General features: G+C 34.0%; 1 protein-coding gene across 3 annotated transcripts; it reads left to right on the top strand.

Moving 5' to 3' along the window:
* Positions 1-12: 12 nt before the first annotated feature.
* On the top strand, positions 13-27,527 carry LOC115876385. Of its 3 annotated transcripts, XM_030892137.1 has the most exons (18): positions 13-238; positions 320-525; positions 587-1,098; positions 1,151-1,336; positions 1,397-1,478; positions 1,576-1,619; positions 2,049-2,787; positions 5,724-5,931; positions 8,565-8,736; positions 8,790-9,103; positions 11,864-12,185; positions 14,387-14,652; positions 16,007-16,168; positions 18,179-18,424; positions 21,153-21,510; positions 24,968-25,108; positions 25,163-25,286; positions 27,200-27,527. In XM_030892137.1, the coding sequence occupies exons 1-18, from the start codon at positions 165-167 to the stop codon at positions 27,391-27,393; spliced, it is 4,350 nt and encodes a 1,449-aa protein (XP_030747997.1). In that variant the 5' UTR covers positions 13-164; the 3' UTR covers positions 27,394-27,527. The 3 variants fall into 3 exon arrangements, with proteins under 3 accessions (XP_030747997.1, XP_030747996.1, XP_030747995.1); XM_030892136.1 differs by having other exon boundaries at positions 1,151-1,478; positions 18,179-18,406; positions 21,150-21,510; XM_030892135.1 differs by having other exon boundaries at positions 1,151-1,478.
* Positions 27,528-27,540: the final 13 nt, after the last annotated feature.

Here is a 27,540-nt window from a genome sequence, read left to right as displayed (position 1 = left end):
CGATCTGGCAGCACTGGGGAACTGTGAAGTGAAAAGAGAAAACAGGAATAATCACAGGGAATAATCAATCTAGAAAAAATTAGAAATAGGTTCAATTTATTCGTCATTTACTATGATTATTGTGTTTCTGTACATAATGTAAACAGTAACAAAGCGTTTTAAATATGGATTCAGAAGAGTTGTTAAAATTGTCGAATATTATTATAGATCTGAAGAAAAAAGTGAAATGTTCAGTATGGTAATTTTTTTAGAATATTTTTTCAGTTTTATATAATAATATATTTACTTAATACATTATATTGGTACCCCTAATTTTTAGTTACGATTATGTACAAGATGTAGTGGAAACCGAATGTGGACATTTGTTTTGTAGAGAATGTTTTGGAAAACAAACTGTGCTTTGTCCAGTTTGTAAAGCTGTTATAAGTCGACGTCGTTCGATTTATAAAGATGAGTTTTTGAACTCTCTAAGCAGATTTGTTAATGAAACTTGTCAGCTAATCAAAGAAAAATATACTTATGATGGTAAATGCGAATTTATTTTATTAATTTTACATTACATTGTTATATAAGCATTATATTGCAGTGGAAGAGATAGAAAAAGTTAATAGCAATCAACTTGAAAAGATAATTGAAACAGCCCCAAACAACATTTATATAATACCTTCAGATGATGATATCCCAAGAAATAAGAAGGAACCTGTTGAAGATGCATTTGATAAATTGATATCAAATAAAAGAAAATGTTACACAAACAAAAACAAATTATCAACAAGAGAAGAAATTTTAGATTTTGATAATTGTGAAACAAGATCGAAAGTTGTTAACTGGTTGAAAGAAAATAAACAAAAACTTGACATCTTAACACAAAATAAATCTGAGTTGAAATCTAATGATCATTTTGAAATTCCTTCTGTTTCTCAAGTAGGTAGAAAGGTAGTGAAGAATAACAGATCAAAAGGAAGGACACAATCGTTATCAATAGCTGATGAGGCCGAAGATAAAATTTTAAGGAGATACCAAAGTTTAAGCCAGAGTCTTGGTGACATTGACAACTACAACATTGAAGAAGTTCAATCAGAAGAGTTAATGAAGCAGGTTAAAATGTTTGTGCTTATTTAACAGGAAATCAATTAATTTAATGTTGCAGGTTGAAAGAAAGGTATTACAAGACATGTTAGAGGATCAGTGCTTAGTCAATCTAGAAAATATAGCTAAGCAAACGGAGGTTGCTAAAAATATTTTCAACAAAGATAAAAAAGCCCAAACTACAAAAAATGTATCACCCAATTTTTCAAATGCCGGTTCAGCTTCGGGGTGGGATAGAATTGGAAATGTAAAAAAGTCATTAAGAACCATAAAAAAGGAGCCCAAAAAACTAAAAATTGTTTTGCAGGATATTAACAGCAGTATCAAAGATAATAAGGGAAAAAGACCACTGAGGAAATCTACTGCTAAGAGTAATGCTAAGAATAGAAGTAAATATAATGTGCTTTGAAGTATAAAATATTATTTATTTTTTATTTAAATATTTTTTGTTCTTTTATATTTTTTTTTACCTATTTGTTTTTTTAGAATGGCCTGTAGAAGAAAAAGAAAATCCTATACACATAATTGAAGTAAGTTTATGTTAAATTGATAATTAATATACAGGGTGATCCAGTGTTTCACATAAGTTTTGTCAGATTTTCTATTCAAGATTTTTTTGAATCTTTATAAGATACCTATATAGGTATAGTTTTATGACCAACAGCTACTAGCAAAAAATCATAAAGATCACTGTATTTCACTGCCTTCTTAATTTTTGATCTAAAATATGGGGTGTTGGAAGTCGCAGAGAAGCAATGAGTTTTGGCTCACTCTGTATATACCAAGCAATTTAATCTATTTTAGTGTAATTTATTTTAACCCTTAAGTGCCTATATATAGGTTTTTATCAAAATATAAGTAACTTTTTTAATAAATAACTTTAAAAATTAATATTTTAGTTCTGACCAAATTATAACAAGAAAAAAATATATTATTTGTTATTTTTTTACTTTAATTAGGGAAATGCCAAACAAAAAGATCAGAAGGAGCGGCATACTCACAACAGAACAAAGTCTAACTCAAATAATATAGACAAATGTACTAAAGAAAATATGGTTAATCACCAAAAAAGTCGTGCAAAACAGTGTCTTGTTATTGAAGATTGCAATCAAGACATATCTGAACAAAATGGAGATAAAAATGTGTGTAATCTTGAAGAAGATTTAAATGATGATATATTTTCAATGGCAACTCAAAAAACTAGCAATGACAGTAATATAATAGATAACATTTATGTTGTTCCTGTATCAAAGCATATGACTAATATAACAACCATTGCTATTGCATTATCTGATAATTTAGATAATTGTATGAAGCATGTTAAAAATTTTGACGGTGATTCACTGCTGCATTGTTTTTCAAATCTCAAAACCTACGTGGATAAAATACAACAATTAAAAATTGAACAAAATAATGAAAAAGCAGTCCAAACTTCACGTATTGATGGCGTTATTAAATGTGATGCCTATACACAGACTAATAAATTTAGTTACCTGAATAAAACAGTGCAGACTCGAGTAGTTCAAATGCACTCTATGGGTCTACAAACATCTTGTTCTTTAAAGCATGTGGAAACTCAAACTGAAGAAAATAAAACAAATGAAGATATTGATAATTTGATAATAGGAAGTAGTGAAGAAAAAATGGATGTTGAGGAATCTATAAAACCTATCGACAATAACATGGAAGAATTTACAAGTATGTATGTTTTTTTAATATAACCACAGCCTATTTATTAGACAGCCACTCGACTGACGATCATTTGCACGGAACTCTGGGTACCTATCTAGATATTCGGTTGTCATATGTAAAGGTGCGTCCAGACCTAACGAGAGGAGAGAGAGGCGACCCACGGAGCTTCGTTGCTATCCGTTTCGTGCCGATCAAAGAAAACTCGCGGCACAGTCGACGTGTTTTTGGTATGCTCGCTCGACTGCGAGATATTAGCTCTAATTTATCAATTTCGACTATTTAAAATTAAATAATCTCTAATTTTTTAAATGGTACACCGTATGTATTATCATTTTTTCTGATAGAATTTCCAAATTTTGCATCACTGATAATTTTTACCGTAAATCTAACATTAATTTCTTTAAACAGATTGAATTATTACAAAATCTATTAATTTTAACTATAACATATCATATGCAAAAGAAGTTACCGAATTGTACGTAGAATATAATAATAAAATAAAATACAACCTTTTTAATGAAACGTGTTCTAAAAATTTCTTTATCTATTAGCTTATACCGGGTGCGTCTCAAAAGTGGCTCACCCCTATAACTTTTCTATTTTTTCAGATAAAACAACGAGTTTTGGTACATTAGTATATGACATAAATTAGGATTGATTGACATATTCAATTGTTTTCGGTCACTTCCGGTTTCAGCGGAAATGACTGCAACTTTTGATTTTTAAATGACGCTCTCGGTATTTTTTTACTTTATTCGATAAAAAATGACACTCTGAATCGAATGACATATCATATGTCAACTTTTGACATTTTCGAATAGGTATCGTTTATTTGAAATTATAACATGCGGTTCATAACGACAATTTGACTCGAAATACCAAGTGTGTGGTATCAAATTATTCGTAAAAAAACGCTTTTTCCAAATATGATAATGAGCCACCGTCGCACGGTGGTGTATTAGCATGAAAAAGGTGATCGAAATTCGAAAAAGCAAATGTGTTTAAGATTTCCCAAAAACAGACAAATGATAAGTTAAATCATGTCTGCAATGAATGGCGTTGCAATGGGTGTGTTTAGTTGCATTCATCTGTTTCAACAAAACGTCAAAGTTGGCTAAATTTTATGTTTAAAATTATAAATTGTTGTTGTTCTTGTGCTCCTTTTACGTTTATATTATTGTTTTGATTGAAAATGGCTCAGCAAGCTGCAGGTATGTATTCTACAAAAACATATTATTTATTTTGATATTCTCTATACTAACGATTTTTTTGCAACTAAAAGTTAGGCGTTCAGAAAATTTGATTAAATCTGTGACATTTTTATTATACTTAGAGATTTAGTTGCGCATTTTGAAGAATTTAGCATATTGTATATATATACGTTTTACTTAGTAAGCATTGGGCTTTCATACAGTAAAATATAATACTGCGACTTTGCTGATAAAATAAGAAAAACATTCTTGGTTTCCTCTAATTTGCAAATCAATGATACTAATGCGAGGTGTAAACTGCGATGGCATTGTTGTGTAAAAAGCGATCGCATTAGTGCCATTAGCAGTATAGCACAATTTGGCATTAGTAACGGCTTTAGTGGTATGGGCATTGGTGGCGGATCAGTCGTAGCAATAGTAGTATTAGTTGCGATATTACTACTGGCATTAGTGTCATTGACCCTGGAAACACTGTAACAGTGATGTTTCTTCCTTTTTTTTAGAATCGAAGAATTATCCTTTATTTTGTTCATATTATTTCCTCTTTAATTGAAAATAGCAATAATTTATATAAGGTGTACATAAAAAAAAATTCGATGAACTATCAATGTCAAATACCCCACTGTGCGTCGTTGCATTTGAAAAAATTGAGATATGATTAAAAATACGATTTGTGCATCTTTTAACCAGCCAAGACAAGACACTAAAAATATTAGACGATCAAATAAAATATATTTTTACAAGACTCCTTGATTAAAAATTAGTGTTTTTAACACAGCCATGGCACTCTAGATTGAAATTTAAAATACAATTTGTTTTTGAGCGAATATGTCAAAAGTTGACATATGATATGTCATCCATTTTCTATTGAATAAAGTAAAAAGTTTGGGGGAAAATTATTTTTTTTGCAAAATATTATTTAGTACTATATTCTTTGGTAGACATCTTGCACTTGCGAATTTTGTGATCTTGAATGCTGATTACGAGCAACCAATCAACAAATTTCGCGATATCGTCTACCGTTTATAAGAAGTGTTAAGGCAGTTATAAAATTTGGAATCACGGATGCTATTTACCAGCATTGGCGTAACAACAGGGGTGCCGGGCCCCCTCCATGTGCTGCTGGGTACCCCCCAGAGAAATCCTGAGTTATGACTCTTGGCTATGTATTAATTTTTATTTGCTTGTGATGCAGTAAAAATGACGTTTTCTAGTTTTGTTTAGTTAATATTATTTTGTTGTGTTCAAAAAATGTTTAATTTCGATTTTTTTTAGAAAATTTGTAGGTATTTAAGTAATCTACACGGTTTGATAACCAAGTCTATGAAATTTATTGATAGAGAAATTCATGTAAACTTTTTATTCAAAAAAATGTGTTTTTTAAAATTATTTTTCATTTTTAAAAAAACAAAAGCCCCCCCAGCTGGGCTCAACCCCAGGCCCCTCCCCAGGCCCGCCCCAGGATAAATTGCTAGTTACCAGACGAATTTGCGATATCGTATGCTGTTTACGCGGTATCGTTCGGCCTAGAACCGAATCGTTATCATGGACGTCCGTCGTTTACAAATATGCGTCCGGGACTCTCCTGTAAAATTAGTAAAATGGCGCTTAACACGTTTTTCTCCTTTCTAATTATTATTAAAATATAACTCTATTTATTTAGGTGTTAAATATTTTGTTTAGGTGTATTGGGTGTGAGTTTAGTATTAATCATAATTAACATGCTTCTAGCTGTAAACACATCCAAATCTAATAATGTAAATGTTACTAACGAGGCGAATATGGCCTATAATAGTCCAAAAACGTTTTCAAAAATTGACTCAAGCCAACACCAGCACAGTTTGAATTCACTTTTGGTTTGCACATTGAATTCCGCAAAGTCTAAAAAATCACAAAGACAAGTTAACAAAAAGCTATTCGAAGACATGAGTTCCTCCAGGTATTTTGTAGAAAATCACATACAATAATTAAAATAAATAATTAATACATATACTTGTTACTTAATATACCGGTGTGACCTAAAAATTGCAATATATATGTGTAAATTTGGTTACGTTAACAGAGTGGGAAAGAAACGTTATCGTTTACTACACTTCATGCAGGCAATCAACCGACAAAACATACATTATATGGTTAAGCATATTTATACTGGGTGTTGCAATGTCTATGTCATACAGTATACAGGGTCCGGCAATAGTTTGTCGGGCATCTGTAGCTCCTAGAATAATAAACTTGAGAATTCTGTTAAGTGCAAACCTAATGTATGTACTAGAATGAATTTCGGGAAAATATTTTAACTTATATAGGATGGCTCAAAAAAGGGTAAGTGTATATTATTGTATTTTTGGCTTCCTTTCAGATCACTTTACGTAATCCTAAGATATGAGTAAATATATTTCGATAGTTTCAGAGATATTAATATGCAAAACCATTAAAACTTTTGAAATACTTTAAATACAAAAAATGTTAATTTTTTAATTCTCCATTTACTGAAAAAATAATATACAGGGTGTTCCATTAAAAAAAAACGAAGAAAAATTGTTTTATATTTTAGAAAGTTTGGCGTAGAATTTTGAACACCTTGTATGATTTAAGATTACGATATTTATAGCAAAGTATGGATAGACCATCTAAAGTAAATACCTAATATAGTTTTGATTTCAGAACAGGTTCTTGTATTTGTAATAATTTTTTTAACGAAGATTGAAAAATATATATTTTTTATTTATTAATATCTCTGAAACTATCGAAATATATTTACTCATATTTTAGGGTTATGTAAAGTGATCTGAAAAGAAGCTAAAAATGCAATAATATACAGGGTGTTCTATTAAAAAAAATTATCCGGATCCGCTTACACTTTTTGAGTCACCCTATAGAGGATAAAATATTTTCCTGAAATACACACACCGGAAAAATCTAAGGATATCATTTCATTAAAGTTAAAAATAAATGTTTTGAATAAACAACCACATATTTGTAGGCCGATTCTTTCTACTACACTAGTCACACTAGTTATTTCTTAATTTGGGATATTTGCAGAAGTGTTTGTGCTTTTTTTGTCAAATGTATAAAAAGCACCTAGCATCAATTGTTCGAATTTAACCTGTATTGGCTATGTTTTTATGATAACTGGCCAGAATTCATTCAAATAACTCTGTTTAGTATTAAACCACATTATGTAGCGTAGACATCTTAACAGAGACGAAATGCTAAGGGCCATGGGTATGCTCGAAGCTGGAATGCGCCAAATCGACGTAGCTAGAGCATTAAATACAACGCAAAGTGTAATATCGCGATTAAGTGCACGCTACCGTGAAAGTGGTGATGTTGCTGAAAGGTACACAGGGCGACATCGCATTACTATCCCTCAGCAAGACCATTTTTTACAATTTAATGCTCGACGCCGACCGACTATTAAGCACCAGAGCTTAATTCAATTCTCCAGGAAACACATAATGTAACCGTTAGTCCTGACACTGTTCGCAATAAATTAAGTGAGGTCAACTTAAGAAACAGACGCCTCTGGAGAGCTCAACCCTTAACGAGAGGAAATCGAGAGGTACGATATTTGTGGGCTCAAGATCATGTTCAGTGGTCGAATGAACAATGGGCCAATGTTCTTTTCACGGATGACTCACGCTTTGGAATTCATCCGGATTCGAGAAGGCTTAGGGTATGGAGAGAACCGGGAAATCTTATTCGGTTGGATCATGTTCAGGAAGTGCATCCTTATCAAGGTGGAACAGTTATGGTCTGGGGAGGAGTCCAGTTAGGCCGAAAAACCGATCTCGTTTTTCTTGAAAGGTTTCTAACAGGAATCACATATCGTGATTTAATTCTTGAGCCTGTCGTGTTACCGTATGCCAATGATTTTGGGAGAAACTTCATTCTCATGCATGCATGACAATGCACTGCCTCATACAGCCAGAGTGGTAAGTGAGTTTATCAATGCTCATCAATTAAACATCTTACCCCGGTCGGCACAATCTCCTGACCTCAACCCCATCGAGTACGTATGGGACGCGGTCCAAAGAAGAATTTTGAGAATGGGTATGCCTCGTGAAACTCGTAGGAATCTGGTTCGGGCCGTGAATGCAGCGTGGCAGGCTGTACCTCAAGAAGAGATCGACAACCTGATCAGGAGCATGGAGAGACGATGTAGGGCTGTAATGAACAGTAGAGGAGGCCATACCCTTTATTAAGTAAAAATGGTTTTATCTTTTTTTTTAATTCACAGTTTAGAATAAAAAAAAATGTGTGTATTTTTTTGAGTTCAATAAAAATCAAGGTAAATTTGAAAAATTCGGTAAATTTCGCATTTTTATTTCCAATACGTCCTGTAAACTATTTGTTTATTTTAATTTTATTATATCAGAAATGCAAATAATAAAATTACTGACGATGGCTGGATAAAATTGTAATATCCCTAGACTTTTCCGGTATGCACTTAAACAAAATTTTCAAGTTTTTTATTCTAGGAGCTACAGATGCCCGACGCACTACTGTCATAACAGTTAAAGTATTTTTTTGAAAATATTTTAATTTTTATAAATCTCCTTTAATTTTTAGGAAATTTAAAAGAATTCGTGAAGTAAATCCGGATAGTGACTCCGATGACGGCACAAATCCAAGCAAAAGGAAATTTGTTAAGGATGATTTAACTGTCGAATTTTTAGACACGGAAAATGTAAAAGAAAGCGACGATTTGGTGACAGAGGACGATGATAACATTGACTATGATGTATATAGATTTATTTTAATCAAATCTTTATTTTTAATTTATTTTTTTTTTAGAAATATTTAAAGGAAGTAATGGAAAAATATGGGTCACCAACCAAAAATATTAAGACCTGTGCTGCTAAAACACCTGAAAAGCAACCGGAAAATTGCACGAAGAGCGCATTACAAAAATCGCAGAAAAGAAAAATTGACACGCAACAATTTAGCAGCGGAAATGGAATTTTTACAGGAAATACACAGTTCGAAGAAAATATGGATAAAATTGAGAAAGAAATTCACCAGTATGAAGAACTACAAAAATCAGTTAATACGGAAAGCGATCTAATACTTGGAACGCCGACTGTTTTACATGATTCTAAGAAACTCAAGTAAGACGCCCGTTTTTCTGTGTTTTTTTAGACTGAGTGTTACATTTAAAAAATTTTCTAGTGATATAGGATAAAGTTTTATATACCGGGTGCGTCTCAAAACTGGATCACCTCTATAACTTTTTATTTTTTCAGTAAAAAAAATATTTGGTATGTTAGTATATGACATAAATTAGGATTGATTGACGAATTCAATTGCTTTTGGTCATTTCCTTTTTTACCGAAAATGACTACAACTTTTGATTTTTAAATGGCACCCTCGGTATTTTTTACTTGATTCAATAGAAAATAACACTGAATAGAATGACATATCACATGTCAACTTTTGACATTTTCCCATATGGTTTATTATAATAATTATTGCTTGCGGTTCGTAACGAAAATTTGACTCGAAATACCAAGTGTTTGGTATCAAATTATTCGTAAAAAATGCTTTTTCCAAATATGCTAATGAGCCACTCCCGTTTCATTTGAAAAAATTGAGATATGATTAAAAATACGATTAGAGCATTTTCTAACTTGACAGGACAAGACACTAAAAACATTAGACGATCGAATCTATGTTTTCAAGGCTCCTTGATGAAGAATTAGTGTTTTTAACATAGCCATGGGATCCTAGATTGAATTTTAAAATACCACCAATCAATCCTAATTTATGTCATAATATACTAGTATACCAAATCTCGTCTATTTATCTGAAAAAATAAAAAAGTTATAGGGGTGAGCCACTTTTGAGACGCACCCTATACAGGGTTGTTCACCACATACGACACGGAGTATTGTAGCTAAACGATTAGATTTTTACAAATTGTAAGTTTTGGATTCGTTGAAGGACTATTAGAGCTACAATTTAAAAATATTTTTACAAAATACAGAGTGTCCCAAATAAATAAAAAATATCAAAGTTGTATTTTTTTAAATGGAACACCCTGTATATTATTACATTTTTAGTTTCTACGATTAAAATAAAGGTAAATTTGATTAAGGTTTATTACACTTAAACCTTACCGTTTTTGAAATATTTTCAATTTTGCGAAATTGCAGTATAAATTTTAAGGCTTCATTTCTCCGAGGATATCAAAGTTTTTAATACTAAATATTTACTGAAGTTTATTTATCGATCAGTTATTGTGTTGCAATAATAAAAATTATACTACCTTATACAGAGTGTCTTATAACTTATTTACATTAAATAGAACACCTTGTATATTTTATGAAAATCAGATGCACAATTTAATTGTCTATCAAATTGTATTATACCACTTCTTACCTATTCCTTCAAGTTTTCGTAGAAAATGCATTTTCTTATAATTTAGACCTCATTTATCAATATACCCATGGAATATTGACATTTTAGATTGTTTTTAAAACAACAAATGTACAAAATGTACAGGCTAGTAATATTATCGTTTTTAGTAAAACGATAATATTACTAGCCTTAATATTATCGTTTTTAGTAAAACGATAATATTACTAGCCCATTTGTATGCAAAAAGAGAACTATTTAAATCTTTATAAAAGAGTATACCATTAATTAAATATACCACCAGTATTTCCGCCCAAATACTAATTAACTACATACTTAATTGTGTTCGTTAATAAATTATTCTAAATAAATGTGGATTTGAATCAGAAATCAATATAATAATAAGTTATGAAAATGAACGTCTCTGTTGTTATAAATAAGCATTTGTCAACAAATTAAATATAATTTTGAAGGTGTTACTTTTTACCACACTGTCTAATACACATACATAATTCAGTTTTTTAGTATTTGGAGCAATTATTATTAATCAACGCAAACAGTCAATTAATGTAGTTTGAATACTGAAATCATATTAATTGGTCCTCTTTAACAAATATTTAAACAGTTTTTTTTAATTTGTTAATGAAATAAACGAACTATATCGACAATATTAGTATCTGTACTCTTTAAAAATTCTTTAAAAATCTTTAAAAATAATCTAAAATGTCAGTATTCCATGGGTATATTGATAAATGAGTTCTAAATTACAAGAAAATGCATTTTCTACGGAAACTTGAAGGGATAGGTAAAAAATGGTATAATGCAATTTGATAGACAATTAAATTGTGCATCTGATTCTCCTAAAATATACAGGGTATTCTATTTAAATTAAAGAAGTTATTGGCGTTTGAAGCTAGAAATTATTTAAAATAAATTTTTAGACACTCTGTATAAGGTAGTAAAGTTTTTATTATTGCAATACAATAACTGATCAATAAATAAATTTCAGTAAATATTTAGTATTAAAAACTTTGATATCCTCGGAGAAATGAAGCCTTAAAATTTATACTGCAATTTCACAAAATTGAAGATATTTCAAAAACGGTAAGGTTTAAGTGTAATAAACGTTAATCAAATTTACCTTTATTTTAATCGTAGAAACTAAAAATGTAATAATATATAGGGTGTTCCATTTAAAAAAATACAACTTTGATATTTTTTATTTATTTGGGACACTCTGTATTTTGTAAAAATATTTTTAAATTGTAGCTCCAATAGTCCTTCAACGAATCCAAAACTTACAATTTGTAAAAATCTAGTCGTTTAGCTACAATACTTCGTGTCGTATGTGGTGAACAACCCTGTATAATAATTTCAAATAAAAAAAATCTATGAAAATATTTTTGATGAAAAAAAATATTCAAAATATCAATTAGAAAAACTGATATGGAGTTTCTTTGACAGTGGACCACACTGCATTTTTACTCTTAATTCATTGTATATATTTCTTGTAGACTTTTAAATTTTAAATCGAAAGGAACTAAAGCAGTATCAGAGGAGGCAATTGAAACCACCAGTACTGGATGTGTGTTAAGTAAAAAATCGGCCGGTGACAAAAAAGTACTGAACACAAAACGTTCACAGCATGGAACATCCACCCAGGATGCGCTTAACATTTTGGAGGAGTTGAAAAATGATGATTCTTTTTTTGATGAAAACGAGGAAAACAACTTACAAAGTGAAGTGACTATCAAAAATCGTGGTAGTTTGAAGACTGGAATAGAGTCACATACTAAAAGTGGCAAAATGAGTGCTACATCTCATGACATAGACGAGGTAGAGTAAATTTTCATAAATATACACCAAAAAGTTTATCACAAATGGAAACTGTTTTATTATATTGAATTATTGTCAGGAAATATGTTGAATCAGTCCAGTTTATTACTGTATTTTACTATATTTAATCTTAATTATTATACAGGGTAAAATAAAAACACTAAATCACCACAATACACCAAAACACTTTTACTTTTCCACTGGACGCGCGTTTCGCTAACCATGTTAGCATCATCAGCAGATGATTATAAACTAAAGTACAATCTACAAGTTGAGCGTTTATATACTCGCTCAGTGGGCACCGAGTGGGCGTGGCAAAATCTAGCCAACCGAGTCAGAGCCAACTGAGCTAACAGTTAGATTTCCGCCACTACAGTAGTAGGAACAAAGAACTTGAAGGAATTGGACCGTTGACTCTGTTCATACTATCTTTACATTTATTAATTCTGATGCTTTCATATGCATCTAATTGCCTGTAATTTGAGACTTGTTTAATTAATTTTAAATTATTAAGATCTATACAATGTTCATTATCAACAATATGTTCGGCAACGCAAGATTTATCCGGTAATTATTAGGTAATCCAAAAGATAAAACACCTCCACTGGAAAGGTCGGGTATTTATGAAATTTCTTGTAAAGATTGTAATCAGAAATATGTTGGGCAAACTAGAAGATCAATATTAACTAGATTTAAAGAACATTTAGCTCAGATAAGATATGGTAGACCGGATAAATCTTGCTTTTAAAATTTAAAACAATCACTATTAACTTTGAAAAATATGCTCTAAACAAAGATTTATAAAACTATAACGAACTAAAAGTCAGCATTTTCGACCAAACTTAAATCGATTATTAATTGATAATTGGATATAATTGGTTATTCACTTTGAATAAGAAGACTAAGGAAGGAGCATATCAAAAATCTTAGGTACACCGCGATGGGCCTCAAATATGGCCGACTTAAATTCCGGTTTATCAGTGCCGTTCTAATTTTATTTAAAAAATGTAAAACTATGATGTAGGGTAGACGTGGGGTAGACTCAATAATTTGTTGTTTTATTTTACATTGTTGTGAATAAATGTTGGTAGTTATTAAAATTGTTTTAAATATATAATTCCTAATATAAAATAGATAAGTTATAATAAGTATTTATTAACACAAACATCCGATACGCTACTGGAAGCAGGTAAGTCAAATTAACGTATCAAAATTCTTTGACATCTGATCTTTGACAAGTAGTAAATAAAAGCTAAAATGCAAGAAAAATATATAATTTAGTTAATTTAAGTGAATTTCATAAATGATCGGTTTACTACACGTATGTATATTATATAGTCACTTAGTAGCGAAAAGTTGTTCCATTATTTCACTCAATTTTTGCCGAGATCTACCGCACGCTACACAACCAACTATTTTAGAGTCTTTTTCGATATATCGCGATAGTGTTACTGTTAATTTAAGTTTTGCCACAATTTCCATCTAGATTTACTACCTTTATACAACTATCAGTAGTAGAATAAATAATAAATAACATAAAATAAGCTCTGTACAGACTGACAAATCCACAAAATTTCAAATCAAATTCAAATGTGTCAAATGAATCGTCAAACAGAACTGTCAAGGATCCCCACCCTAGAGTGCTTTTTCCGCCCACCATGCATGAATACATGGATAGCATTATGCTCCTTCCTTAGTCTTCTTATTCAAAGGTTATTGATAATAAACCAGTTGTTTATCCAGTGGCGTCGTCAGTACTTAAAAAAAATATTAATAAAAATAAAAATGTCTTATTTTAATGACACACCCTGTATCAATATTTATAAAAATTAGAACTTAAGTATCTTAGGTAAGGAGGATTCAATATAATTTATCAGATTTGAAATAAATACTGTCCTAAGGGTAGTTTACTCTTGACTCGAAAAATATCAAACCCCATTAAAACGTACGTCTATGAGGTATCGCATTTCTTACCCTGGGCAAAATGTACGTATAGTATAGCCAATCAGCCTCCTGCCAAAACGAACGACCAAGGTATTGGCTTGTATCCATCTTAAGTGTGACACCCTGTATATTAACCATTGTGGCGTGTTCTCGTGCATTTCTCATTTCTCAAAAAACTGTTTTTTTGCCGCTGAAACAGAAAACCACGAGACGAAAAATACAAAATTGTATTATGGAATATTTTATTTTCATTTCAGATTCTTGCTGATCTAGAACGCGACGACGACAAGGAAGTAGAAGCTGAGTTGGAAAACATAAGTTTCACTGCTGAGGCCAGAAAATTAGAAAAACGGGAACAAAACGGCGATAAGATCTCTATTTTACAAGATATAAAAATACAGGACAAAGTAAAAAATAAAACTGAACAAATAGGGATAGATATTATCGATAGCAGTGGTGAAAGCGATGACGATATATGCGAAACAACGCCGCAGAAAGAGAAAAAGAGGCCTTCTTTTAATAGGTAAGATATACACTCATCGACACAAAAAACACGGCACCCTAAAGTTTTTATGTATTTTGAAATTTTATATGTTGTCTTCTAGTTGACCGATTTTGATGATCTTTTAAACAATTTGTTGCTAAATTATTTGGCTTTTTAGTATCTCTTTATCTAACGTTTGGGAGTGATTCATCGCTCGATGAAGTTAGAATCGACATGCGCGCTATCATTTTTACATTAAAAACGTAATTTTTTACCGCAGACGTAGGTTTTTAAAGGCCCAGTCTAATCATCTGCCTGCGCTCCTTCTACTTATTCTAAAATGCTAGCGTGATTGACAAAGACGATACTATATCGCGTTTCTTTGATTGATTCGTTTTTGTGCGTCAGTCCATTGGTGTGCTTGCAGTGCGACCAGTGGGGCATTCCATTTTATATTTATAACCAAATATATGTTTTGACAAGACTTTGACAGTTAAAACAACAAATTACAACAGATTATATATTGATTATTATAATGACTTGAAACACCACGGCACTGGAATTAAGTTTTAGGTGACCTTGAACAGATAGTTCACATGGTAGCGACTGATAAATCACTCCCAAACATTCGTGGCGTTTATTATAGTCTATGAAACGAATAACTTTGAATTTGACAGTTCCCGCGGGCTTTCCTAGTGTTAATTTTATTAGGTTAACAACTTGCAACTTGCGTTAGAAATGTCAAAAGCTGATGACATTTTACTTTGGACAATTATGACATTTCGTGTTGATTTTTGCAAGAAGGGGAAGAACTGTCACTTGTTTTATTATTTTCCTTTTCTATTTCACGAAAGTAAAAAGACTTACCTATCTGATTCGTTCAGGCACTCAATTTAAAGAATATCAGTAACTTTTTTGACAGAGGGATTTTATATTTGCCATGTTGGGTAAAAAATAACAGTCAAAATTCAAAGTTATTCATTTTATAGACTATAGCTCCCATTTGTCAATTATACCAGGGAACAGAAAAGGTTGTTATTTTGGCAAAATTTAGGAACACTCTGTGGAATATGTTAAAAAAGGAAGAATTGATAATATATTATGTTATTTTGTTTATTTCAAATAGCCTGGCTAAATAATTGAAACTATATGTTGGGAAGGCAGAAAAAAAAATTTTTTCGTTTTGTTTTTTTACGTTTTTTACGAGTAAATTATAATTCTGTTCAGCCCATCTCTTTTTCAATTTATTAGCAACTAATATTAAAATTACTCCAAAAAAAAATCAAGATTTCAACAAGATCGTTTATGTAAAAGACAGAACAAACTTTATGATAATTATTATCTTTGTTTTCTGAATTTCTTATTGTTTTTTTGTTCTGGTTTAACATTTTAGATCAAGCAATGTGGACGAGATAATTCAAATTAACGATACTACGATTGAACCTCTTGACATCTGTTTGCCACCACCTCCAGGGTTTGAAGATGACGGTCGCTCTAAATCGACTTCGCCTTCTCAACGGGAATTTGCCGTGGATGCTTCATTAACACCAGATCAGTAAGTTCAAACTGTTATGACATATCAAAAAAGTAGTTTTACAACAAACGCCACAAATTACACTCTTTGTACTAAAAAATACTCTTGACTATTTAAGTAGTTTGTGAACATTTTTTTCCATATAGGCTTGGTGCATTCTCCGCCGGTGCTGCCACCGCCGGAGAACTCGTAAATAACGAACACATACAAATACACAGGTTTAAATGGCGAGTAAACGAAAAAATTAGTATATAATTATTCTAAAAGTGTTAGAAAGTGTAATTTGTGGAAATTCTAAACAAAAAAATAAAAAGGTCAATATTTTGATATCTTCCGAAGGTCTAACTTGCATTATAATTCATTATTACAGTTAAAAAAAATTAGATCAGTTCAACTACGGTAGCGAGCATAGTTTTATTATCGGGTTTGCTAGTGGGGTATAATTGAAGCTATTTCGGCTATGACGAATTTTTTTAAAGGTACATAATTATAATTTTAGAAGATGTTCATAAAACATTTAATCACTAGTTGATCAAAAAAAATATACCATTAATATTGCAAATTATGTCTATTTAATTTTTTGATTATGTAACGAGCACTTTGTTTACTCACTTGTTTCGTCGAACTGCTTGAATCCATTTTTGCTATTGATCAAATCGGTGTAAGAAATTATGAAGTTATAAAATAAATGTTGTTTCGGGAGAGTTGAATATCCGGGAAAGCTGTTTATATCCTCGCTCAGTGGGCACCGAGTGGGCGTGGCAAAATCCAGCCAACCGAGTCAAGGCCCACTGAGCGTAACAGTTAGATTTCCGCCACTAGAGTAGTAGGAACAAAGAACTTGAAAGAATTGGACCGTTGTCTCTGTTCCTACTATCTTTACATTTATTAATTCTGATGCTTTCATATGCATCTAATTGCCTGTAATTTGAGACTTGTTTAATTAATTTTAAATTATTAAGATCTATACAATGTTCTTTATCAACAATATGTTCGGCAACGCAAGATTTATCCGGTCTACCATATCTTATCTGAGCTAAATGTTCTTTAAATCTAGTTAATATTGATCTTCTAGTTTGCCCAACATATTTCTTGATTACAATCTTTACAAGAAATTTTATAAATACCCGACCTTTCCAGTGGAGGTGTTTTATCCTTTGGATTACCTAATAATTGTTGTAATTTATTATTAGCACTATACACAAGTTTATAATTGGCATTCTTAAAAATTCCTTTTAGACCACGGGATAACTCTCTATCAAACGGTATCGAAAAATATTTAGACGTATCTTTCTCCACTTGAAAAGTCGAATTTTCAGAAATCATTAACCTATACCTACGTTTTCTAATTAATTTATCAACTAGTGAAGGAGAATATCCATTACACTCAGCTACATTCCTAATGTAATCTCTTTCTATTTCATATCTTTCGTTGGAAAGTGGGAAACTAAGTAATCTATGTACTAAGAACTTTAAACTAGCCATTTTATGTTCAACACTATGATGTACACTTAAATATTATGACAAAACCCCGATTCCAATATTATTTTAATGCGTTCGACATGACGGCGGCGTGAACTATTTGTTGATATTTTCTGATTTCTACCGTAGAGTGCGCTGCGGTCTGAATTTGTTGAAATCAACTGAAATGCACCAAGCCTATAATATTCTCCAAAAGCTTAGAAAAGAATATGAAAATATATATACATAGATAGATAAATAATAGGAGATAATATAGTCAAACAACTTTGATATTTTTTTATGTTTTTTGATAACTTCAAATAAATGACTTAGGTGGTGTAAAAATAAAATCCAGTATGTTTTTTATTCGATTCAATAGGGGACAGTAAAGAAAGGTTATTGTTTTAGGAATTGTTCTTGTTATGTTTATTTTGTTGTACGTTATTCTAGCAAAGTAACTAACTTTTGACTTGACTTATTTTTAATACTATATTATTTTTTATTTAAATCGGATTATAGATTATGATAATTTATGACAAATATGACGAATCTTACTTACATTCTCTTCAGGCTCTTTCTAGAAGATCAAATCACAGCACAGCTAGATGAAATACAACCAAGCGGCATAATCAAATCTGGCAAACATAAAAATAAACTACTCTCGCAAGAAATAAAGGAAAAATTTGGAAATTTAGCCGCAGAAATTATTGATGATGAAATGTTTTCCCCCATTGCAAAACCAACCATGAATATAAGAAATGTTAGGTTGAGTTCTAACACACCTTTAGTAAACACACCTTTAGTAAACACACCTAGGTAGGTATACTAAGACTGATCTAAGACCCAGTTGTATGTACTCGATTTGAAGCGAACTCACTGTACTGTGGAATTCTATTTACGTTTTTGTAGTCAGTTCATACTACTGATGTGTCAGTATTTGAGTAACGCGATTTTGGAGCGGTATTTTTTTGTAACGTCGTGTCGCGCTCCACAACGGATCAGGAGCCTGTTACTGAAGAACGACGATCATAATGACGACAAAATTATAAATTATTTATAATTTGCAAATAAATTATTTATAATCGCTCTTGAAGTTAGCTTGAACCGTAGTAACCGCATAGCGACGTGTTTAGCTCCAGCCGTCGCGATTTCGTCGGTCGCCAACAGTAGTAACTGGCACTGGTATGTACGTAGCATCGCGCGTGATTGCTCCAGCCGTTGCGCTCCTAGAGCCGTAGTTCTGCCTGTCTCGAACAGAAGTAACTGGTCCCTGCTGTAACTGATTATTATCGACGCTCGACCTCGGCGGCGACGTAACTTCGCTCCAGCCGTCGCGCTCCTAGAGCCGTAGTTCCGTCTGTCGCGAACAGAAGTAACTGGTCCCTGCTGTAACTGATTATTATCGACGCTCGACCTCGGCGGCGACTTAACTTCGCTCCAGCCGTCGCGCTCCTAGAGCCGTAGTTCCGTCTGTCGCGAACAGAAGTAACTGGTCCCTGCTGTAACTGGCTATCGACGCTCGATCTCGGCGGCGACGTACCCCTGCCCAGCCGTCGCGCTTCCTAGAGCCGTAGTTCCGTCTGTCGCGAACAGAAGCAACCTGGTCCTTGCTGTAACTGGCTATCGACGCTTCGACCTCGACACGTAACTTCGCTCCAGCCGTCGCGCTCCTAGAGCCGTAGTTCCGCCTGTCGCGAACAGAAGTAACTGGTCCCTGCTGTAACTGATTATTATCGACGCTCGACCTCGGCGGCGACGTAACTTCGCTCCAGCCGTCGCGCTCCTAGAGCCGTAGTTCCGTCTGTCGCGAACAGAAGTAACTGGTCCTTGCTGTAACTGGCTATCGACGCTCGACCTCGGCGGCGACGTAACTTCGCTCCAGCCGTCGCGCTCCTAGAGCCGTAGTTCCGCCTGTCGCGAACAGAAGTAACTGGTCCCTGCTGTAACTGATTATTATCGACGCTCGACCTCGGCGGCGACGTAACTTCGCTCCAGCCGTCGCGCTCCTTGAGTCGTAGTTCCGTCTGTCGCGAACAGAAGTAACTGGTCCCTGCTGTAACTGGCTATCGACGCTCGACCTCGGCGGCGACGTAACTTCGCTCCAGCCGTCGCGCTCCTAGAGCCGCTCCGTCGCGGTTCGAGAAGCACCTGGTCCCTGCTGTAACTGGCTATCGACGCTCGATCTCGGCGGCGACGTAACTTCGCCCAGCCGTTGCGCCCTAGAGCCGTAGTTCCGCCTGTCGCGAACAGAAGTAACTGGTCCCTGCTGTAACTGATTATTATCGACGCACGACCTCGGCGGCGACGTAACTTCGCTCCAGCCGTCGCGCTCCTAGAGCCGTAGTTCCGTCTGTCGCGAACAGAAGTAACTGGTCCCTGCTGTAACTGGCTATCGACGCTCGACCTCGGCGGCGACGTAACTTCGCTCCAGCCGTCGCGCTCCTTGAGCCGTAGTTCCGTCTGTCGCGAACAGAAGTAACTGGTCCCTGCTGTAACTGGCTATCGACGCTCGATCTCGGCGGCGACGTAACTTCGCTCCAGCCGTTGCGCTCCTAGAGCCGTAGTTCCGCCTGTCGCGAACAGAAGTAACTGGTCCCTGCTGTAACTGATTATTATCGACGCTCGACCTCGGCGGCGACGTAACTTCGCTCCAGCCGTCGCGCTCCTAGAGCCGTAGTTCCGTCTGTCGCGAACAGAAGTAACTGGTCCCTGCTGTAACTGATTATTATCGACGCTCGACCTCGGCGGCGACTTAACTTCGCTCCAGCCGTCGCGCTCCTAGAGCCGTAGTTCCGTCTGTCGCGAACAGAAGTAACTGGTCCCTGCTGTAACTGGCTATCGACGCTCGATCTCGGCGGCGACGTAACTTCGCTCCAGCCGTCGCGCTCCTAGAGCCGTAGTTCCGCCTGTCGCGAACAGAAGTAACTGGTCCCTGCTGTAACTGATTATTATCGACGCTCGACCTCGGCGGCGACGTAACTTCGCTCCAGCCGTCGCGCTCCTAGAGCCGTAGTTCCGCCTGTCGCGAACAGAAGTAACTGGTCCCTGCTGTAACTGATTATTATCGACGCTCGACCTCGGCGGCGACGTAACTTCGCTCCAGCCGTCGCGCTCCTAGAGCCGTAGTTCCGCCTGTCGCGAACAGAAGTAACTGGTCCCTGCTGTAACTGGCTATCGACGCTCGACCTCGGTGGCGACGTACTTCGTTCCAGCAGTCACTGGATCGCTTCTAGGTTTCCGGTTTTGCCTGTCGCGATTTGGTCTGTTACTATTGGCGTTGGTGCTCCCGTCGCTACGTTACTTTCGAAATAGCGATTTTTGGTATGTACTAGGCATAGTATTAAATAGCGTTGTTTGAAAGATGAAACGCAAAAGCAAATAAAATAAAATAAAAATATTTTATTTGCTTTTATACATTTATATAAACAAAATATATAATATAAAATATATAAACATCTATTTTTGTAAGCAAATGATATTTTAAGCAAAAGATATTTTATTGGAACTGAAGTACTGAATGTATGTTAATAAAAATTTGTTGTAGATTGACCAACAAAAAACCCAGCATACTCACTTCCACCCCAAACCAAAAAAGCATTCTGAACTATCTCAAACAAACTGAATCGAAATCTCCAACTAAAAAATCGAAGCCGTGCATTATGTTCTCTCGCATCCAAAACAAGGAATTGAAAAATGTTTTCAAACAGCTGGAAATGAGGAAGATGATTTCTGTTAGCGGTTCGTTCCAGTCGCAAGTGACGCATTTAATTGTAGCCGTCGACGAAATGGGCAGATTGAAGGGTCACACTGCCAAGTTTCTATTGGCCGTGGCTGCGGGAATATGGGTGGTGAGATACGATTGGGCCATAGAGTGTTTGAAGGCGAATAAAATCGTTCCAGAGGTAAGTTTCCAGAGAAATGAAAATGAATAAATATTTTAAGATACAGGGTGGCCCATCGAAAACGTTCCGCAAGGCATAACGACCAGGGTAATTTTTTTTCAGAAATTTCAAAAACACGTCAATTTTGTTTGTGAGGGGGACAACTTTTGCCCCAAAAATGATTGCAAAATCTTCAACCCCCTAAGCGGGGGTATCATCCCCCATTTTTTTTCAAATTAAAGCACAACAAAATACATCTGCAAATGACTTTAACCGGTTTGGTCGTTGTGAATTTCTTCATAAATTTCTACATAAAAAAACTTCCCGGAGAAAGACACAAATCGAGACGAAAACCATGAAATAGAAATTCAGAAAACCCAATTATAAGTATGTATAGGTTGAAGAAATGTAAGTAATTCTAATACTACACACGATACTTGGAAAACTTAAATTTTATTAAAAAAAAACGCAAATATAGAAGCATGTTAGAAACAGCAAATTTTTAAGTTTTTTCTTCGGGTTATTTAATATAGGCAACCCTATAGACATTACAACGTTTATAATACGTCGTTAATTAATGCGGATTGTCTCCGAATGGTATCGGTAAGCGCGTTTAATGCAATATCAACGACGATAATTATTAAATATCTATTCATTTTCGATGCGCGTGGGAAATAATTATTGTACCGAATCATCCTGGATTTGAAAATGTAGTACCACTGTACCAAATAGAATTAAAAGTATCAAATTTGGTACAAATGTACCACTGCGGCAACACTGTTTTCTAGAATATAATCGGCACGGACATGATCCCCGTTGTCCACTCGGTGTTGCATATATTGAAGGCCCGGACGTGGCTCGGTGTCTACTTTACGGAACGTGCCCGGCTCGGGTACGGTCCGGTGTACCGTGAATCATCCTTTAACAATTATGATGTACTCACTTGCATAAAAAGTGGAAATAATCGAATTTTATTTTAAAAATAATGAATGTATCGGGTTGCGCAGATATTCAATGAATGGCATCCTGACAAAACACCTTTATGACAAAATTGTTCCATAGTTAGTAGCACAAAATTTCACGAAACTGGTTCCGTTATGAATAAAAAGAGGCAGAGGGAAAATCCTGTAGTAAATGAAGCTATGGATGTATTCGTATTGGGCCAAGGTGCCATGGATAGTACACTAAGTACAAGAAAATTAGCCAATGAGACCGGCGTGAATCGTACAAATGTCCAAAGGATATTAAAAAAACACAAGTTCCACCCGTACAAAATTCAGTTGGTACAAGAACTCAACGAAGACAATTTTGATCGTCGCTTGCAATTTTGTGAAACTATGAGTGAACGAGTGGCGAGTGATAATAATTTCCTATTTAATGTGTGTTTTTCGGATGAGTGTGCTTTCTTTTTGAACGATGTAGTTAATCGGCACAACTGTCGGTACTGGGCTGAGGATAACCCCAGGGTTTTTCACGAGGTTTGGTTGGAAATTCTATTGTGGGTCAGTTTAACGATATTGAGACGAACTTCAACGCACAAGTCACAGAACAGCTATCTAGCAACTACCGCACCTGATCGTTCAACCTTGTGGCGAGTGAAAAAATGCGTAAACGTCTAGAAATAATAAGAAAAAACAGCAAATTGATCGAAGGAATTTATCCATATCATTTACTCTGATAAATGTTTAAATAAACTTTTCAAATTTCAATCCTTCATATTTTCTCAATGACTCGAGCGACTTTCAAAAACGAAACGGGAAAGTATAGAGAATAGAAATCCCTTTTCATTGCGGTACCACTTGACCCCCCTTCCCATATGAAAAAAGTTGGGGGATGAGAGACCCGCTTAGAGGGTTGAAGATTTTGCAATCATTTTTGGGGCAAAAGTTATCCCCCTCACAAACAAAATTGACGTGTTTTTGCCGTATGCATATGTATTCAGCATACGCAGCCTTTTAAAAAACCTGTCGTAAATAGGTTTCGCTGCAAAATCAATAGGGGAGCCAATATTTTGCGGGGAGCCAATAATTACTAATAACTAGTTTAAAATTTGCATGTGGGGTGCATGGGTGTTTTTCCAAAAACCTGCGTTTTTAAAAACCCACTGTAACTTTTTAACCATGGAACGTTTTCTATTTCTAGGAATATACCGTGGTGGCCAAAAGTATGGAAACTTTTTTAATTTGTCATTTATGCTGAGAAATTAAAATATGAAATAAAACGACTTATATAATCGTGACCTACAAATAATTTCCTACAAAACCTAATACATTTAAATAAAAAATTACAGATATCAAAAAATATATAAAAAATTATGAATATTTTCTTGGTCAAAAGTATGGAAACTTAAGAAGAATGTTTATTAAAATTCAAGATAATATAAAAATTACTAATATTTAGTGAAACATCCCTTTGAATTAATTACTTCTTTACATCTTCGTGACATCGAATCGATCAATCTCGTACAATCTTTACTGGAAATGGCCGCCCATTCAGTTTTTAGCACTTCCCATAATTCATTTTTATTTGAAATAGAATGGCTTCGAATTTTGCTATCCAAATGGTCCCATAAATTTTCTATGGGGTTAAGATCCGGAGACTGTGAGGGCCAATTCATTAGTGGAACATTATGTTCATTTAACCAATTTTGAACAAACCGAGATTTGTGCTTGGGATCATTGTCTTGCTGGAACAACCATCTGAGTGGCATTTCTTTATCAGCATGAGGCAGCATATTATTCTCCAATATGTCTTTGTACAAAAAACGGTCCATTATCCAATCAATTTTAACAAGAGGACCAACACCTGAGCGAGAAAAACACCCCCATACCATTTTACTCCCACCCCCATGTTTTACTGTGGGCATCTGGTACTTATGGCTGTACCGTGTACCTTTTGGTCTTCGGACATAACGTCTCCCGTCACTACCAAACAGTTGAAACTCACTTTCGTCGCTAAACAGTACAGTATTCCATTTCTGGTAAGACCAGGTGAGATATGATCTTGAGCAAATTTAAAGCGGGCCATCCTATTTTTCTTTGATATTAGTGGTTTCTTCACCGCAACTCTTCCAAAAAGTCCCATGTCATCCAACCTTCTTCTCACCGTGCGTGCAAACACCGATATTCCCCTTTCACCCATTTCTCGAGAAATGTCTGTGGATGTTTTTCATGGATCTCCCATTGATATTCTCTTCATTACTTTCATTGTCCTGTTGCACAACTTTCTTGGTCTTCCTGACTTAAAAGCTGTTGAAACGTTCCCTGTTTTATTAAATTTACTTAGAATTTTTTGAAAATAGAAATACCTGCGGAACGTTTTCGATGGGCCACCCTGTATTATTGATAATAATAAAGGCCTTTATAATTAAAAAAATAACGAAAGGCGGGATATCCTCTATAATAAATAGGTACAATGTAGTACAGTTTTGTTAAAAATAGAGATTCTGGTTGTATTGTAAATATCATATATTTTTAAGGATCCATATGAAGCATTAGACGTATCGGGAATTCCAGGTCCCCAGAAATCAAGATTGACAAGAAACTCAAATCCACTATTTCAAGAATACTCGTTTTTCAATGCTCCACCCTTTACAACACTGTCGGTTAAAGATGTTGAGGTATGAATTGTGTCGAAAAAAAATCAGTTATAAATTAAATATTTTTATTTTTAGGACGTAGTTCGAATGTTAGATGGTGAAATCGTTGACAAATTAGAGGATCTAACTAATGACAATGGTAGAATAAAGTTAATTATAACTGATTCATCTGCTACAGAAGAAGTTGAAAAATTTGATGGTAATTACTTTTACAGCAGTAAAAGCTTGTACAGAGTGTCCCACTAAGAATAGCTTTCGGCTGTATCTCGGAAAGTACTAGCCGTAGGGGCTGCGGAACAAAATATTTATAACTAAAGAGGCTCTGAAAAATTGCTGGAAATTATTTTCAAGTTTGTAGAACGACCGCTAGGGTGCGCAACTGCAACAAAAAATAAGAAAATGGAGTTTTTACACAATTTTGCCTAGACAAGGTGTACTATAAGTAATAGCTTCATAATCTTCAGTAAATTTTGAATATTTTTTATTAGAGCCATTTTCCCCTATCTATCAGAATAAAGTGGTGGGGGAAGGACAGATCTGTTTTTATTTAAATATTAATAACTCTGGATTGGATGATCGGAATCCAACAAGTGAGGGCTGGTTTAAAAGAGCGTTTATTACTCTATATTGTACCATAAAAATAATAATAATAAGGTTTTGAACGTAGACGCTAGGAGGCGTTGTCTTACAATGTAACAAACATTGGGCGTTTTTCCAAAAAAATTAAATGCAATAGTATATGTAATTTTAGCTGATAGTAAGTAGTAAAGAGTAGTAAAAGCTTAAAAAGTCAGCGAAAACCGCATCATGATATCTTCTTTCAAACCGAAAATATTAGCAAAATTATAATAAATACCAAAAAATAAGCCCTTAATTATCTTATTTTTACAACACGGTATCAGTAGCCCTCTTGATTATGCCCATTCTAACAAAAAAAATAAGATAGAAACAGTTAGTTTATTTTAAAATCGACGAAATTCCAGAGGTATTAATATCTAATAATTAAGATACACACAGACAGTGAACAAGAAACAATGATTCAGTGAAGTCATGGTAGGCTTTGGAAAAAAGTTGCTTTTGACGTAATAGTATAAACGTCAAATTGTTATTAGGTCAACATTTTGATAGTCTTAGCAGCGTTTTTTATCTTTTGATTGCTTTTTCAAAATGCCAACAACTTCAACTACTTCAAATTATAAAGGCATTTTGAAAAAGCAATTAAAAGATAAAAAACGCTTCTAAAACTATCAAAATGTTGATCTAATAACAATTTGACGTTTATACTATTACGCGAAAAGCAACTTTTTTCCGAAGCCTACCATGACTTCATTGAATAATCGTTTCTTGTTGACTGTCTGTGTGTATCTTAATTATTAGATATTAATACCTCTGGTATTTCGTCGATTTTAAAATAAACTAACTGTTTCTATCATACTTTTTTGTTAGAATAGGCATAATCAAGAGGGCTACTGATACCGTGATGTAAAAATAAGGTAATTAAGGACTTATTTTTTGGTATTTATTATAATTTTGCTAATATCTTCGGTTTGAAAGAAGATATCAAGATGCGGTTTTCGCTGACTTTTTAAGCTTTTACTACTCTTTACTATCAGCTAAAATTACATATACTATTGCATTTAATTTTTTTGAAAAAACGCCCAATGTTTTTGTTAAATTATAAGACAACGCCCCCTAGCGTCTACGTTCAAAGCCTTATTATTATTATTTTTATGATACAATATAGAGTAATAAACGCTCTTTTAAACCAGCCCTCGCTTGTTCGATTCCGATCATCCAGTCCAGAGTTATTAACATTTAAATAAAGATAGATCTAAACTTCCCCCACCACTTTATTTTAGCATATTTATTATTCTTTTCAATATTGATAATATTTTAAATCATTTTTTGTGTATTCTGTAAATTTTATTTCAATGGACTTGTCGGGTTTTGTATTTAGACGCCTGATATAGGGTTTACAAACTTAAAATTATAGTTTATGCCAATAGGTTTTATCAATTATGAAATTCCCTTAGAGTTATCTAACTGTATATTTTTTCTTGTATTCCTCCTATTATTTATTGATCAATTTTAATTATTTTTATCATATTTCAGATTGGTTAGATAACTTCAAAACAGCCACAGTCGACATCGAGTGGTTCATCAAATGCGTGGCAGAATACCAAATAATTAGTTTTCGGCCTTTTTTGATGTGTTCTGATGAAAAAATTTTTGATCTAAATTATCCACAGGCCTTGACCCAATCTGTGCCATTTAGTTTTACAGAAACCTGTGGTGAGACCATGTAACTTTTCGTTTTTTTTGTCTTTATGTTTTTGTTATTTTCTTTACGTTCGTCTTTTATATATTTTTACAATAAATATATACGCATAGTCTATTATAAATGTTTGTTGCCATCTTTAAATATATTTTTATAGTTTTGTAACATATTGTTT

Source organism: Sitophilus oryzae, unplaced genomic scaffold, assembly GCF_002938485.1.
Source record: "Sitophilus oryzae breed Bouriz unplaced genomic scaffold, Soryzae_2.0 scaffold_1436_pilon_pilon, whole genome shotgun sequence".
Taxonomy (NCBI): Eukaryota; Metazoa; Arthropoda; class Insecta; order Coleoptera; family Curculionidae; genus Sitophilus; species Sitophilus oryzae.
Note: the sequence above shows the minus strand (reverse complement) of the source record. Positions and strands in the feature narration are given on the sequence as shown.